The 13898-nt window shown below is 30.1% G+C and overlaps 1 protein-coding gene across 4 annotated transcripts in view; it reads left to right on the forward strand.

The window, feature by feature from the left end:
- Fas1 (fasciclin 1 Fas1 domain-containing) overlaps positions 1-13898 on the forward strand; it is a 68134-nt gene that overhangs the window by 21114 nt on the left and 33122 nt on the right. For 2 of the 4 annotated variants that reach the window (XM_015523502.2, XM_015523503.2), the window contains exon 1: positions 8060-8565. The exons of 1 other annotated variant lie outside the window; for it this stretch is intronic. In XM_015523502.2, the coding sequence (XP_015378988.1) occupies positions 8422-8565 (144 nt within the window). In that variant the 5' untranslated portion in view covers positions 8060-8421. Of the gene's footprint in view, positions 1-8058; positions 8566-13898 lie in introns of those variants that run through there. One more of the 4 variants, XM_015523506.2, reaches the window with a different exon arrangement.

Genomic DNA, 13898 nt, shown 5'->3' on the forward strand with positions numbered 1-13898 from the left:
TAAATTAAAAATGTTTCAATTTTTTGACTTTTGTATATTAAGGTATATACATTTTTTTTTTAAATCACACATTTTATCTTTGAGTTTAATATTTTAATATGTTTTATTACCTACATTTTTTATTTGATAGGTGCCTATTTATGGCTATATATTATTTTATAAACGTCAATAAACACTTTTGTAAAATTTCAAATTTAATTTTATTCAAATATTTTAAAATTTAAATCGTTATAAAAAATTATGCTTGTGTATTAAATTAAATATTATTTTTTAAATTAAAAACTCTTTTACTATAGACGTCAACCGTTTTCTGTTTCTCCAAAGTTCAAATATATAGAAAGAGATATAATAAGAGATTCTGCAATGTTTATTAATGAATCAGATAAAACAATATCATATACATACCACATTTTTGTATACACAATTTAAATTATAGATGTCTAACTTGAATTTGCGTTATTGGTTCGATATTTTTCATCGCTTATAAATTTCCTTTGATGTGTTTATCAAGATATTTATTCTATGTAGCTACTATTATACTTTCTATAATTTTTGTTCAAAGTTTCACCCGACAGCAGTTGTCACCGTGAATGTAGCATAGTTTTTAATTAAATGAGTTTGTAATTGGAAAATGAGTACATAATAATTGACTCTATACATAGTACATTGTACAATATGTATATTCAAGTATATTATTCATTGTTTGGCTAAGCAATCGTAAGCTAGTAATTATATTTTATTATATTTATTTCGTTTGAACGTTTGTTTACGCTGCGTATAAGCTTTTGAAGGTCGTTAAAACTGAAACGCCACTCTTCGAAGATGAATGTTATTCTTTGTATAAGCTAAAAAAACATTTTATAGATGTAATAATATTGAAATTGGAAATTGTCCGAGAAGAAAATTAATTACGAGAACTTTTCATCGAAAAGTCTTATGTAAATGTTGCCACGGATTGGAGTTATCTAAGTTTGATTAATAATAAATTAAATTAAATTTATGGCATCGAAATCCGTTAGATTTTAAACGCCTTCGGTATTTTATACTTCGGTTTTTAATTTGACAAAATATGTATCTATAAAATATTTTGTTAATTTAAAAACCGAGGTTACTGAACTCGGGGGGATGTCTCATCCCGTTGAATGACGACCGGGCCACAAATAATGGCGATAATAATCATGCTATAATTATTAAGTACAAGTGTTATATAATGACAAACGAATATTATTCATTATTATTACTGGACGATTTAAATATGAAATATATTTTACGTTTGACAAAACGTGTATTATACATTTTACATTAATATTATTATTATTATTTTATGACCTTTATTTTCGCCTAATGTTCACGAGGGCGTTGGTCGCGGTATGCCTAGCCGGCCGGAACATTGCTTCCTTCTGATACTACGTATACCGTGACGCCGCTACTGGGTCTGATGAGTGTACACGAAAAAAAAATTTATATATATTTAATAATTTACATTAAACAATAGGCTATGACAAGGAACATATTGACCCATCTTCTGATAGTACGTTATTGTCGGTTAAACTACTCTATTGTTAATAATAATTATGTAATTAAAAATGCGCATAATGTTTGCCAATGGACATTTAATTTTTTGACAGAGATTTTCATATTACCATACCTTAAATTGACAGTATAATACATTTCAAGGGATGACTTTTCAACAACTGTATGCCAACATCGTACCTATATCAATTCGAAGGCTGAAAACGTTGTTATCGCTTTAAAATATATAGGTATTAAAATTATGCTTTAATTAGATAATTGAATTGATGTAATATAAGTTATTTATTTGAATACATAATTAGCCGCTTATATTTTTTGATAACGTATGTATCAGGGGCGTAATTAAGGGGGGACGAGGGGGATATATTCCCCCAGAGCCTATATAATGTGTATATTTATAATATATTAATTTGAAGCTTATGGAATTATATGTTTTATCGTGCTGACATCACGACGAAATATATTAAATATAATTAATATCAAGAAATCTATAAATTATTATTTAATTTAAAAGTAAATTTTAATTCTAATATATTCAAAATTTACATTTTAAAGAAATTATTATAATATTAGAATTTTAAAGCACATTTATTAATACATTTTGTGTACATATATATTAGTTTAAGAATTTTTGATGAAATAGTTTTCCCAGATATTGTACTTGAAAATCCAAGTATTTTGTGTGGAAAAAAATGTTTATCCCCCCCTAAGACAAATTCCTAATTACGCCGCTGGTATGTTGGAGTAAATATATTGCAGACTTAATGTGATATATAATAATTTTAATGTGAAGAAAATTCTCAAACTGTTATTGTTATACAATTTAGGTATTAATTACTTAAAAAAATGTTTTGACTTATGTATTTAAACCGAGATTTAAACTGAATAATAATACGAAAAAAAATTAATAATAATTTAGCTACCGCAATAAATCAATATATACATAATATTATATAAATACAAAAACGAATAAGAAAAACGTTTTAATTTTTGTTTTTTGCAAGTATATTGTAATTTTTAAAATACTTTTAGTATTTATTTTAAGCAGAGTTAAATTATAAATTACTTAATGTATATTTAATAGGCTTTACTCTCATTAAGCGTTGTATACTTAAAAGACTTTTTTATCCATATCAAAATCATAACATGAAATAAAGTTGAATGTAATTGGCTTTTTATATTTTCAAACATAACTCCTCTACAAATATATAAAACATGGTACCGTAATCATTGAACCGGTTGTATTTTATATATTATTCTAATAAACACAAAATTAGATACATACTGTTGCAGTATCTAAAAATAAAAATATTTATTTTTGGAGTTTCAAATCAAAATAGTGTAGATAATATACAACAGTATATTGTATATTGTATACTAGATATAAATATATAATATAATGTAGATATATTATTAAGGAACAGTATTTTGTATGAAAATAAAAATAGATTGTTTTTTGTGTTATCTGAAAAAAAAATAACAAATTCCTATACTTTTATATAGCAGAAATTATTATTTTATTAAGAAACAAGAAAAATGTTTTATGTTGAAGAACATAATAATAGAAAATTGTATTTAGTGATTTAACGAATGAATGATTTAGTATTGTACAACAAATTACTACTATTATATACATCAATGCATTAATTATTAATATCAAACGTCCACGTATGAATGATGCATGTTCTGTATTTACCTTTAGTATTTTACTGTATATACATTTGTATTATTGTATTAACGGTTTTTTGGTGACGTCACCCATAATTACTTCCATTTGAACTGTTTACACGTTTTTAGATAGTTGGTTGAACCCAAACCTAACCATTTATTAAATTGATTATAAAAACTATTAATCATAAATTAGTTATAAATTATAATACTATTCAAGTTTCGTTGTATTCTTAGGATTTATTTTTCAAATAATATAATATTATTACTTAATATTAAAATAGATCATTAGGTTTTAGATATAAGTCCTTTATTTAACATTTAACTACGGCTGTATTTAATGGGTTTTTAAACTTCTTTTTTTACGAACACCTATAGGAATCTTCAAATATGATTTAACATTGGCACTAGCAAGCATGTCTTAAAATCTATTATCATTCTATTAGTGACTGTTGTATTTTATTTGGTGAATAATTCAAATAATTCAATCACGAACAATGCGTTAAAAGGGGCAGAGACGCTTTGTCCATATTAAAATAGCGTGATAAAAAGTGTCGGTATTTCACACAAAAGTATCTATAGCATATCTAATAAAGTAATAACAGTAATAAATATAGTAATAAATTATTACTATTACTATTATTATTACTAATGTTTCATTTAATTTGTGTGCATTAAAAATATGAATAAAATGAGCAAATGAACAAATTTATAACGATAGAAATGTCATAAATAATAACTAAGTAATGACTACTTATTACAGAGGTCGTCGCTTACATGTTACATAGTAATGTAAAAATTATCATAGTATATGATCATGGTTAATTTTATCAATTGTCTATTGTTATCGAAAAGTATAAGTATATGTGTAAATTATGCCGGTTATTGTAATCAATAAGCCGCATAATGTTATCAGAAAATTGGTTGAAAATCTATGAAAATATACCTACTAAATCAAATTTTACTGAAGAAGGTATTGTACATGCTTTACACAAACAAAACCTGGAGAAATAGAGCTCGAGCCACAAACAGATACCGAAAAACATCCAAGTTCTTTTGAAATGAGAGGCCCTACGATTAAAAGTAAAAAAAAAAAATAAACATCAATAAAAAAATACTATTGTTCAAGTTAGTAGTAGTTAACATTAATTTGCATTTTATTTAATTTATAATAATTTTAAATTTTATATACCTAATAATATGTACTTTAATTAATAATCAATAATATTAAATTAAATACTAGGTACATTATTATTATTTTTTCAAATTTCGTTTAGACAATCGAATTTTGTTATCAGTTATGTCCCGTACCAAAGTGATTACATTAAGCGACGACCACTGTATTTTCTTTATTATAATAAAAATGATAAAATATTTATCCATCTTCTTCTGTTTTTCGTTCTTTCGCTCTCTTGTTTATCTACCCAAAAAACCATATGATATTTCTAAAATGTATCTCGTATAATTGTATATGAATAATATATAGGTACTTTATATATATATAAATTCAGGATACGATCTTTCTAATATATCTTTCTATATATCCACATCTGGTTGTCACGGAGATGCCATGTTCCTCTGTTTGTTGAGACTTCAGAATTCTTCTTAAACAGAATAAAAAAATAATGAGAGAAACGCTCAACCGCAGCAATTTCACAATGAGAAAAAGAAATATCAGCAGAAACGCAGGAAACGTATACAAAGTTATGATTAATCTGATCAATATGTAGAAACCGAATTTACTATGTACATCATCGTTATTATTAGTACCTATATTGTCTTAATATTGTCATTGGGTAGCGTTCGGCTTTATAATAGCATGGTATAAATAGATTTAAATTTCTTCTTAAGATTGCCGAGGTTAAGATAGTAAGACGAAGCACTAAATATAATTTAATATTGTTTAGTACCAACATAATTTATGAGTCAAAATTATTTATTTTTACATATTAATTTGTTTCTTAATATTATAAGGACTTCAACAAATTATTTTAATTTAGTTGTTAATAATTATTATAATATTAAGTAGTAACTATACCTACAAACTTTATTTGTTCATTAGCTACGTTTAATTTTTACTGTTAATTAATTGAACAAAATTTGAATATTTTAAAATTTAAATAGTTTTTCATGTGAATGTATAATTAGATGCATATCTTTAAACATACAAGGCGTGTGTAATATTTTGTGAACATAAAACTATTCAGTTGTGTAATACGTTTAATATTATGATGATAAACCGAATAAGTAATATGTACAACATAATTTACTTGTGTTATACTCATAAATGGTTAGTAAAAAAATATCATAGAAAATACTGTATTTTTAATGGTTAATTTGTGTTCCTTCACAGTGAAAAAATATGTCAGAAAATTATAATTTTAATAATAGGTACACATTATGTACTTTGTACACACAACTGCGTAAGTATACAATTCAAGATAGTTTGCGTTTAGCTTCAAGGATGCAATAAAAACAAAAATAAAAAGGGATAAGTTTTTTCGATCATATTGTTATAATACATAGAAGTATAGAGCACTAAAGAGTGCTTCAAGTCCCTTCATATAGTAAATATGTGCAAGCTGTAAAGGTTAGATAAGTGGTAACATTTTCTAAGTGTCTCGACTGACATAAATTTCCTTTCAAAAGAACAATGTGTGTTTTATAGTTTTATTATTCTTTCTTCTGCGTCACATTTTACTTCACCACAATATTTTCATGAAGAAAATACAAAATTGATTAATCAAAACATGTATTTGCTTTTGGAATCAATGATATTAACATATAATATGGTTATCTTAAATGTTATAGAAAAGTATGGAAAAATATAATCAAATAATAGTGTTATATTAACCAAATTAAATAATATAATATTTATTTTTAAATTTAATTGTGTTGTGTAAATATGGGAATCAGAAAATACTGTATGGGCTTAAGTATAATAGTATATTAGTAAGGTAAATACTAATAGCACTAAGATATATGGAAAATTTAGCATACACGGATGAATAAATAATAGTTAAATGCATTACTGAATTAATATAGTAATTGTAACGAGAAGTTTATAAAACATCTAATTAAATAATACAAAAGAGAATATATTTCTTTTAAAAAGTCGAACTAAATTATGTAAGTTTGCACATTTATTAAAAACAAGTTAAAATTATTTAATAATATAGTTCAACAGTATAAGAGCAATTGGTTATATCTCAACCATAAAAATACAATATTGTTATTATATTATAAAAATGAATCAAATTGTTTAGCTACCGTTACCACTTGCCACGTAGGTAACTACATTTTTATAAACGTGTGATCACAACTACATACTTTTTATGGGTATATATCTCTGTACCTAATACCTATAGCATATATTTTTTTCGTTGTAGGTATTCAATTTGTATTTATTGCTGATCGTTATACTCAATGTAAACTCAAAATTACGAGATCGAAGATGATTTTACACTATACACTCTCTTGTAAACGAAATGGTATTGAATTTTTTTTTCTTGAAAAGCGTAAAATCCTATTGAACGTATAGCATATTCGTAGGTATATAATAATAATATTACCGTCGTCGTCAATACCGCGCGGTAGCTATCATTATATACGATACATAATGTATATACAGAGTGTAACAGCAGGAAGACCTAACAAAAATAACTTCTAATCAATATTTTTTCCACATTATCATTTAATGGAGATGAGACGTAAAATATAACGTTTTTACTTACATATTTTAAATTCAAAATTAAATCTGATTTGAAAATTCTTTGAAAATTTCACAATAGCCTATTTGTTAATTCTAATTTTTAGAAAAAATGTTTACTGTAAAAACACTTACCTATCTAAGTCAAGACGTTAATTTTTAAAATAAAACTCATTGTAATTTAAAAAGTATCTAATATATTTTTTTAAATATTTAAAGCAGCTAGGTCTAAATAGTTTTTGAATTTAAAATTTTTTTACATCTGATTTAACTTAACAAAAATAACGAGATTTCAAAAAACTGTTAAAAATAAACTGCGTGACACGAATAAATTATTTTTTAATCAAAAAATGTATTCCAGATTAAATTTTAAAATTTAAAATCAATTTTAATTTTTTAAAATAAGATAAACATGTTTATGTTATACCTACATGTAGTGCAAAGGTCTGTAAATGATAAATATAAAAAAAAAAAAATTTCGATTAGAACAAATATGTATTTCATTTGTCACGTCTTCCTGTTACACTCTGTGTATATTATTTAACATCCCTATATTACATACCAGTATACCGCATAATATTTAAATATGTTACGTGATGACGTGATGTTATAATACCTACTTTATTCTACCTACATGGTGTTTTTGGGAAATAGAAAACCGTTCGCGTTCCCCATAATAACATATTACACTGTGTAATAGACTGGAGGTAGGTACGGTTTTCTTGCACTACGGAGCTTCTCCGTCAGCGCGGCACACTTAGGTGACTCCGCGCAGATTACGTATGACTATCACCGCGTTGTCGGGTCCCTGAGACAATCGATAATCTCGGCGTCTCAATCAAAACACGACCTGCAATCACACCGGCGTCGGACATACGATACGCCGGGCTGGCGGACGCGGTAAATTCGAAATAATAAAATACACGCATCCGACGACGCCGCCGCCGCCGCCATAACGTTGCCGCCACAACGACGGCGACCATCATCGCCATCGCTACCGCCCCACCACCCGCGACCGGTCATCAACCGCGGACCGGTGAGCGGCGCGTGGAACCGTTGCAGTGCGCCGCGTCGGTGGCGGGAAATATTGATCCGGACGGACTGGCCCGCCTGCCGCGCGTAGTTTCGCCGGGCGCCGTCAGCAGACGCGGCTGTACCGATCTCGCGGCAACAGCACCGGCACCGTACCATCCCGCGGTTTTATTTCCCCGTTTCGATCAGTCTGTCCGTTACCGCCTTACCGGCACCACTCTCATCGTTGTCGTTGTCGACGTCGTCTCCCGGTTAGGTGCCCGCGCTCTGCAGTTCCGTCCCCCGTTTCGCCCGAGAGTAATATTATGTTCTTCGACGGGAATTAGTTTTGGTTTTTTTTTTTTTTATGAAAAATTTATTTTTTATCGTTGTACTATTATTTTAGTATTAGCAGTTGCATTTTACGTAAAATAGAGTTTTAAAGATTTTCCAGTGTTCCATTTTATTTTTTTCGAGTGACGGTCTATTTTATTTCAAAAATGAAATCTTTCACTACCACCACCACGGGTTTCGCGTCCGCGGTCCTCCTAGTGCTGCTATGCGGCACGACGGCCGCGCTGAGCTTCAACGATTATGACAAGACAGTTATCGACACGTTGGCGTGGACCAGCGATCTGTCTGAGGTAAAAATAAAAATAATAATCGATGACCGTTTCGAATAGAATATAATGTGATGTTCTTATTTTTGCGCGGAATAGCATTAGTTTATTATAATAATAATATTGTTATCTTACAGTAATATCTTAAGCAATCGATTAATACTGTGCGCGTAGAACGGTATATTATTATTATTATTTTTATTATTATAAACTTACTGTTAACCGGTGTAATTCGTTGACGCGCGCGAATCTCCGCGCAGATCTGCAAAAACAGGTTTTCGATCGGCACACGGAAAATTAAATCACTGCTGTGCATGCGTACACTGGGCACTACCTATTATTATTAAACGCCAAATGAGAAATCTGATTTATAATATTATTATTATGCTGATACGTTTGTCGTATATAGCGATATATGTATCGTGGTTTTACGTGGTGTCTACTTCCATCCGACGAAAACGGTTCTTTCGAAATCCCCCGTCGTCGACGTATCGCGAGTCCAGCAACCTCCTTTTCATGCAAGCCTCCCACCCTCCCCACACACCTCACCCTTGCCACAGCCGCTGCATTCATATATTATTATTATTATTATTATTCTCATATTCTTGTTCACGATGACGGTTACCTGTCCAGATCCCATGGGGTACCTGTACCCAAGTATCGTGTCGTCATGCCGGAAATATCATTTCTTTTTTCTCAAGAGTCTGGACTACCCGAATAGTTATATGTATACCTATGCGATATTATTACGTTAGAAAATATAATATGACAACAATACCTAATTGTTATTTCATGTTTCGGTCACGTGGGGGGACAGGAGCCACTCCAGATGTGTGAACGACGGCGCTACCGGGGACCTGATGAGAAAAGTTCTCGCTTAACCTATTTTTCCCAGGCGTCTAATTATTAGGTACACGGTGTAGTCGTTGTTGTATAATATCGCGTTGTGCTGTTTGTTGTCGAGATTTTTCGCCGCGGGAACCTTTAATGGTATCAACCGCCGAAAATAACGCTGCGGATTGTTATTGGTATCTATTTAGCCGTTTATTAGGTGGATAGTCATTATACCGCAACACTCACGGCGGCCGCGCGGCATCGGAAAAATCGCCGTTCTCATCGCGGTCGAATCGCCGCCGCCGCGCCGTCGTTTTCGTGTAGGTTACCCACTAAATACGCTCGACGGAGACGCAATAAACCGGTATTCGCCATTACTACAGTGCCCCCCTTCATTCCCTCTCGCCCACCCACCCATCACCCCGATGGACCGTGACCAGGCACATAATATTATATTGTATTTTTATACGTCATGTACGTCGTCGGATCTGTTGAGCAGTGTCTCTCGTCCGCGCCAGGTGTTTTCGGAGAGAACGAACAACACAAAAAAAAAATCAAATTTCAAGTCCGTGTTTGTAGGTAGATAGGTAGGTAGGTTAGGTAGTGGTCGTGTGGTGCGTGTATGCTGCAGCATATAATATTATAACATATATATTATGATGTGTATACCGTGTACCCGGTGGACGGACAAAAGACCTTCGCCAAATTGTTACCGGCCCTTAGCACGGTAACCTGATAATATAATATACGCTCCAAAAACGAAAAAAGAGAAGAAAGAAAAACTCACCCCATTGTGTGTGTATTACACTATTACCTATATACCAGCGATTTTGGTATTGTAATACAGAGATGTCGGCGTGCACGAGGTTAATGTGTACATCTCCGTTTTTATCCGTTCCATCGCACGCTATATTATATAAGATCAGTTGTAGGTATAAAACTCTACTATTATATGCATGCGGTAGGTTTCTCAACAGTGGTCCAAAATAAACGAGGGGGATATTAAAATTTCGTGAACACTCATCAATGTCACGTGTTTCATCTGCATGCTCTTAACGAAAATATCTCGGAAAATGTAGTTATAAATTATAGATATAGGTTGATAGTACGGGGTTGGAGTGGTTAGACACTCTTAATAGCTTGCAAGATATTTATTTTATATATTATCTATAATTTGTAGTCTTTATAAAATACAACGTGCAATTACGCACATCACTGAATGTCCAACTCATATAATATAGGTACAGGTTTGGAATATTTCATTTTCCAGCTGGTTTGTTTTTATTCATTTAATCTGTGTGCCGACACACGGGCTATTTAGGCTGTTTTTTAATCTACCTGTACCACCACAGAATAATAAATATTGGCCGACATTTAATAACTAGCATACTTGTTCTCCATAGGGCTAGAGGAGGGGGAGGCTATGTCATTTGTTTAGGTCATACTTATACCGAACTAACAAAAGTTTTTTGTTCACCAAGTACTTGGTTAATATTTCCACTTAGATTTGTCGTTTGTATGTTAGATTCTAGGAAACAATTATCGAATGTGTAATAATAATAATATATATGTATTATGGATTCTACGGAGACTTGGAAATATATATTATTATTGTTGAAACAAGACACTGTTTACAATAAAAAAAACGGCTTTATGATTAATTGATATTTTTTTGTTATTACACATTTTCTGAACACGTTATATCCAGAGCTCAGTGTTCTATAATTCATGTAGATGATATCAATATCGTTTTGTAAATATCTCGGTAAATATTAAGTTGCCATATACGTCATACGTAGGTACATAATATATCAAACATGTACCTATATCTCGTAATTAGTGGTTTTTTTCTCGTAATCGTTATTTAATTTTTCTTTGGTGTTCTATAAAGTAAACTACCAATGTACCAGTGCATATATTATTATTCGATATATTTCGCTGTGTTAATACAAATATTGCTGTAAATTGGCAAAGGATCTTAACTCCTTGTACACCCTGTTTATCTGAGCCTATTGTTATTATATTTAGGCAGGTGTTGCCAGGTGACCACCTGGCAATATTATATCCTGCAATTCAACTCTTCTGAAACTTCTGTATGCGTGACATTAACCTTGAGTCGAGAACATCCATACCGGTTGGGGGGGGGGAGCGTCCTACACCACCCACTTGAACTAATATTATATAGTTTATAGGTACCTATTTAGACTAATATATTATCGAAATTTCAAAACAAGCTCTTCATAATTTTTCTTCCAATTTTGGTGCATCAACTTAAAATTATATTTCACATCTAGAGACACGTTATTATTATAATGCGATGACCCAAGATATAATATTTTAATTTAAGGTTTACAAATCGTATTTGTTGTAATTATAATGGCTATCATCTGAGTTACTGTTTAGCAGATGTTTGTATTATTATTATAATTAAGATTTTTATGACGTATAAAATGTTTTTTAATAATCGATTGTGATTAATGTCAGCTCCAATGGTAGTGTACAATAGTTATATTTTCTTAGTCAAGTAAAAAGTACAATCATGATTTTGCTGATGTCCTCATGGCAGTTAATAAAAGTCTCCACTTATGATTTATTTAAATCTACTAAAAACGGTGCTACTCGAGGTTCTACTATACTTAAGCGTTAAGCACTGTCACAAAGTATAATACTATAATATTTAAATGTTATAATACTATATGAATTGAAATAGGTATTGATTTTGTTAGGTTAAATAAATTAATATAACTCCATTCTATATATTATGTAGGTATATTATATAAGGCATAATCTCTAAGCATTTTGATTGTTTGGCACTTGACCGCTAACGATCGCAGCGGCTACAACTCACCACGTATCCGCTTAAGGGCGGCATAGTATGATAATATTCAGTAGCTTTAAGGGCATATGTGGGAATCTAGTAATATTTTTGGTGGGAAGGGAGGGAGGAGGTTAACTACTTAAAATGCAATAATAATAATATACAGAGTATCCTCTAAGACATATTATAATATATCGTATTATACAAAAATAGGTAACTAAATAAAAAAATATAAATTTTATAGGTATACTCGCAAAAACTATAATCTTTAGGTATTCAAGCGTTTAGCTTTTATACATAGTAAAAAAATTATTTTATGCAACAATAAAAACAAAAAATATTAGTAATATGAATATTGGGACTTGAGAGTTAATCACGATTCGGCAGACTAGTTGCGACAAAATAAGACAAATTTAGGTACCTTCTATAGTCTATAGTTTATAGTTGATACCTTTAATCATATAAATACATTTGTAGACTATGATATTATAATGTTGATGCAATAATGGTCACAATGTTATTTGGTTATTCATCGTAATAATTATTATTTATGTATACATATAGTCAAGGGGAATTTCATTGGTGGATACCACACAGTGAAAAATTATTTATGTAAAAAAAGCGTACTAAATCTATCTTTATTCAAAACCAATTGAATAAGTACAAGTAATTTTACGACAAAAGAGTAGTAATATTTTCATATCACTCCCGATAAAATAATAAAGAGCATGATTCTGCAGAATATAAACCTTTGAGTTACAGTTACAGTTCACAAATATTTATTTTCTGTCTACCTTATGCTATTTCATTACCGGCTAACATAATAGTATTATCATCGCCCAACGGTGTAGTCCTGTGACATCTGAATGTAACTTGTTAGAACAGCAGCTCGGGGCGTTATATAGGTTATAAATGTTATAATACAGCTCTGGTACAATTATTGCTGTCATCATTCGTATACTTTCTGAATGCACGTCGCCATTGGGCTAACCATATTCGAAAATGTCTTTGGGTTACATAATAAAGCGTGAACTTCTACTATCTTGAGTCTAGATTTATATCTTTGTTTTCATTTAGATGCGTTAGTGTTTTTATTAAATAATTTACATAATACAAGGCATGAGATTTATTTTGAATATTCATTATTAAATTGAAAATAAACGGTAACAAACTGGGAATGTGGCTGTTCAATGGTGCGTAGTTTTGTGGTTATTTGTGCAGAGTGCATTGGCCGCAATACCACCGTCAATTCGGTATTTTTTGAGCGATATTTAGACGGTAAGATTAAATTATAGGGTAGAAAGTTAATTGAAAAAAAGAATAGAAGATTTTATCCAGTCTATCCAAGTCTCATTTGTATAACCATATAATATTTTAAAAAAAATGTTATATCACATTTTTATTTGAATATCTCGATCATAAACTTTTAGAAAATGCAATATATTGTCACAAAACGTCGAGTCATCGGTATTATTGTCAAAGAAGAAAATCGACACGAATATTTTTTACACATAAAGATGAATAACAATTATACCATAAAAAAATGTTTAATTTAAAAAAAAAAAAATATTAAATTTATTTAAGTAATAAAAATTGTATTTACTAAAGTACATAAACTTGATGAAAGAGACTTTAACAGATAATGAAAACGATTAAATGTGACATAAAATATCAGTTATAGAACTTGAAGTTTTTATTTAACAAA

The sequence above is a fragment of the Diuraphis noxia genome, unplaced genomic scaffold, assembly GCF_037042655.1.
Source record: "Diuraphis noxia isolate RWA-SAM2 unplaced genomic scaffold, SU_Dnox_SAM2 contig0002, whole genome shotgun sequence".
In the NCBI taxonomy this organism is placed as follows: domain Eukaryota; kingdom Metazoa; phylum Arthropoda; class Insecta; order Hemiptera; family Aphididae; genus Diuraphis; species Diuraphis noxia.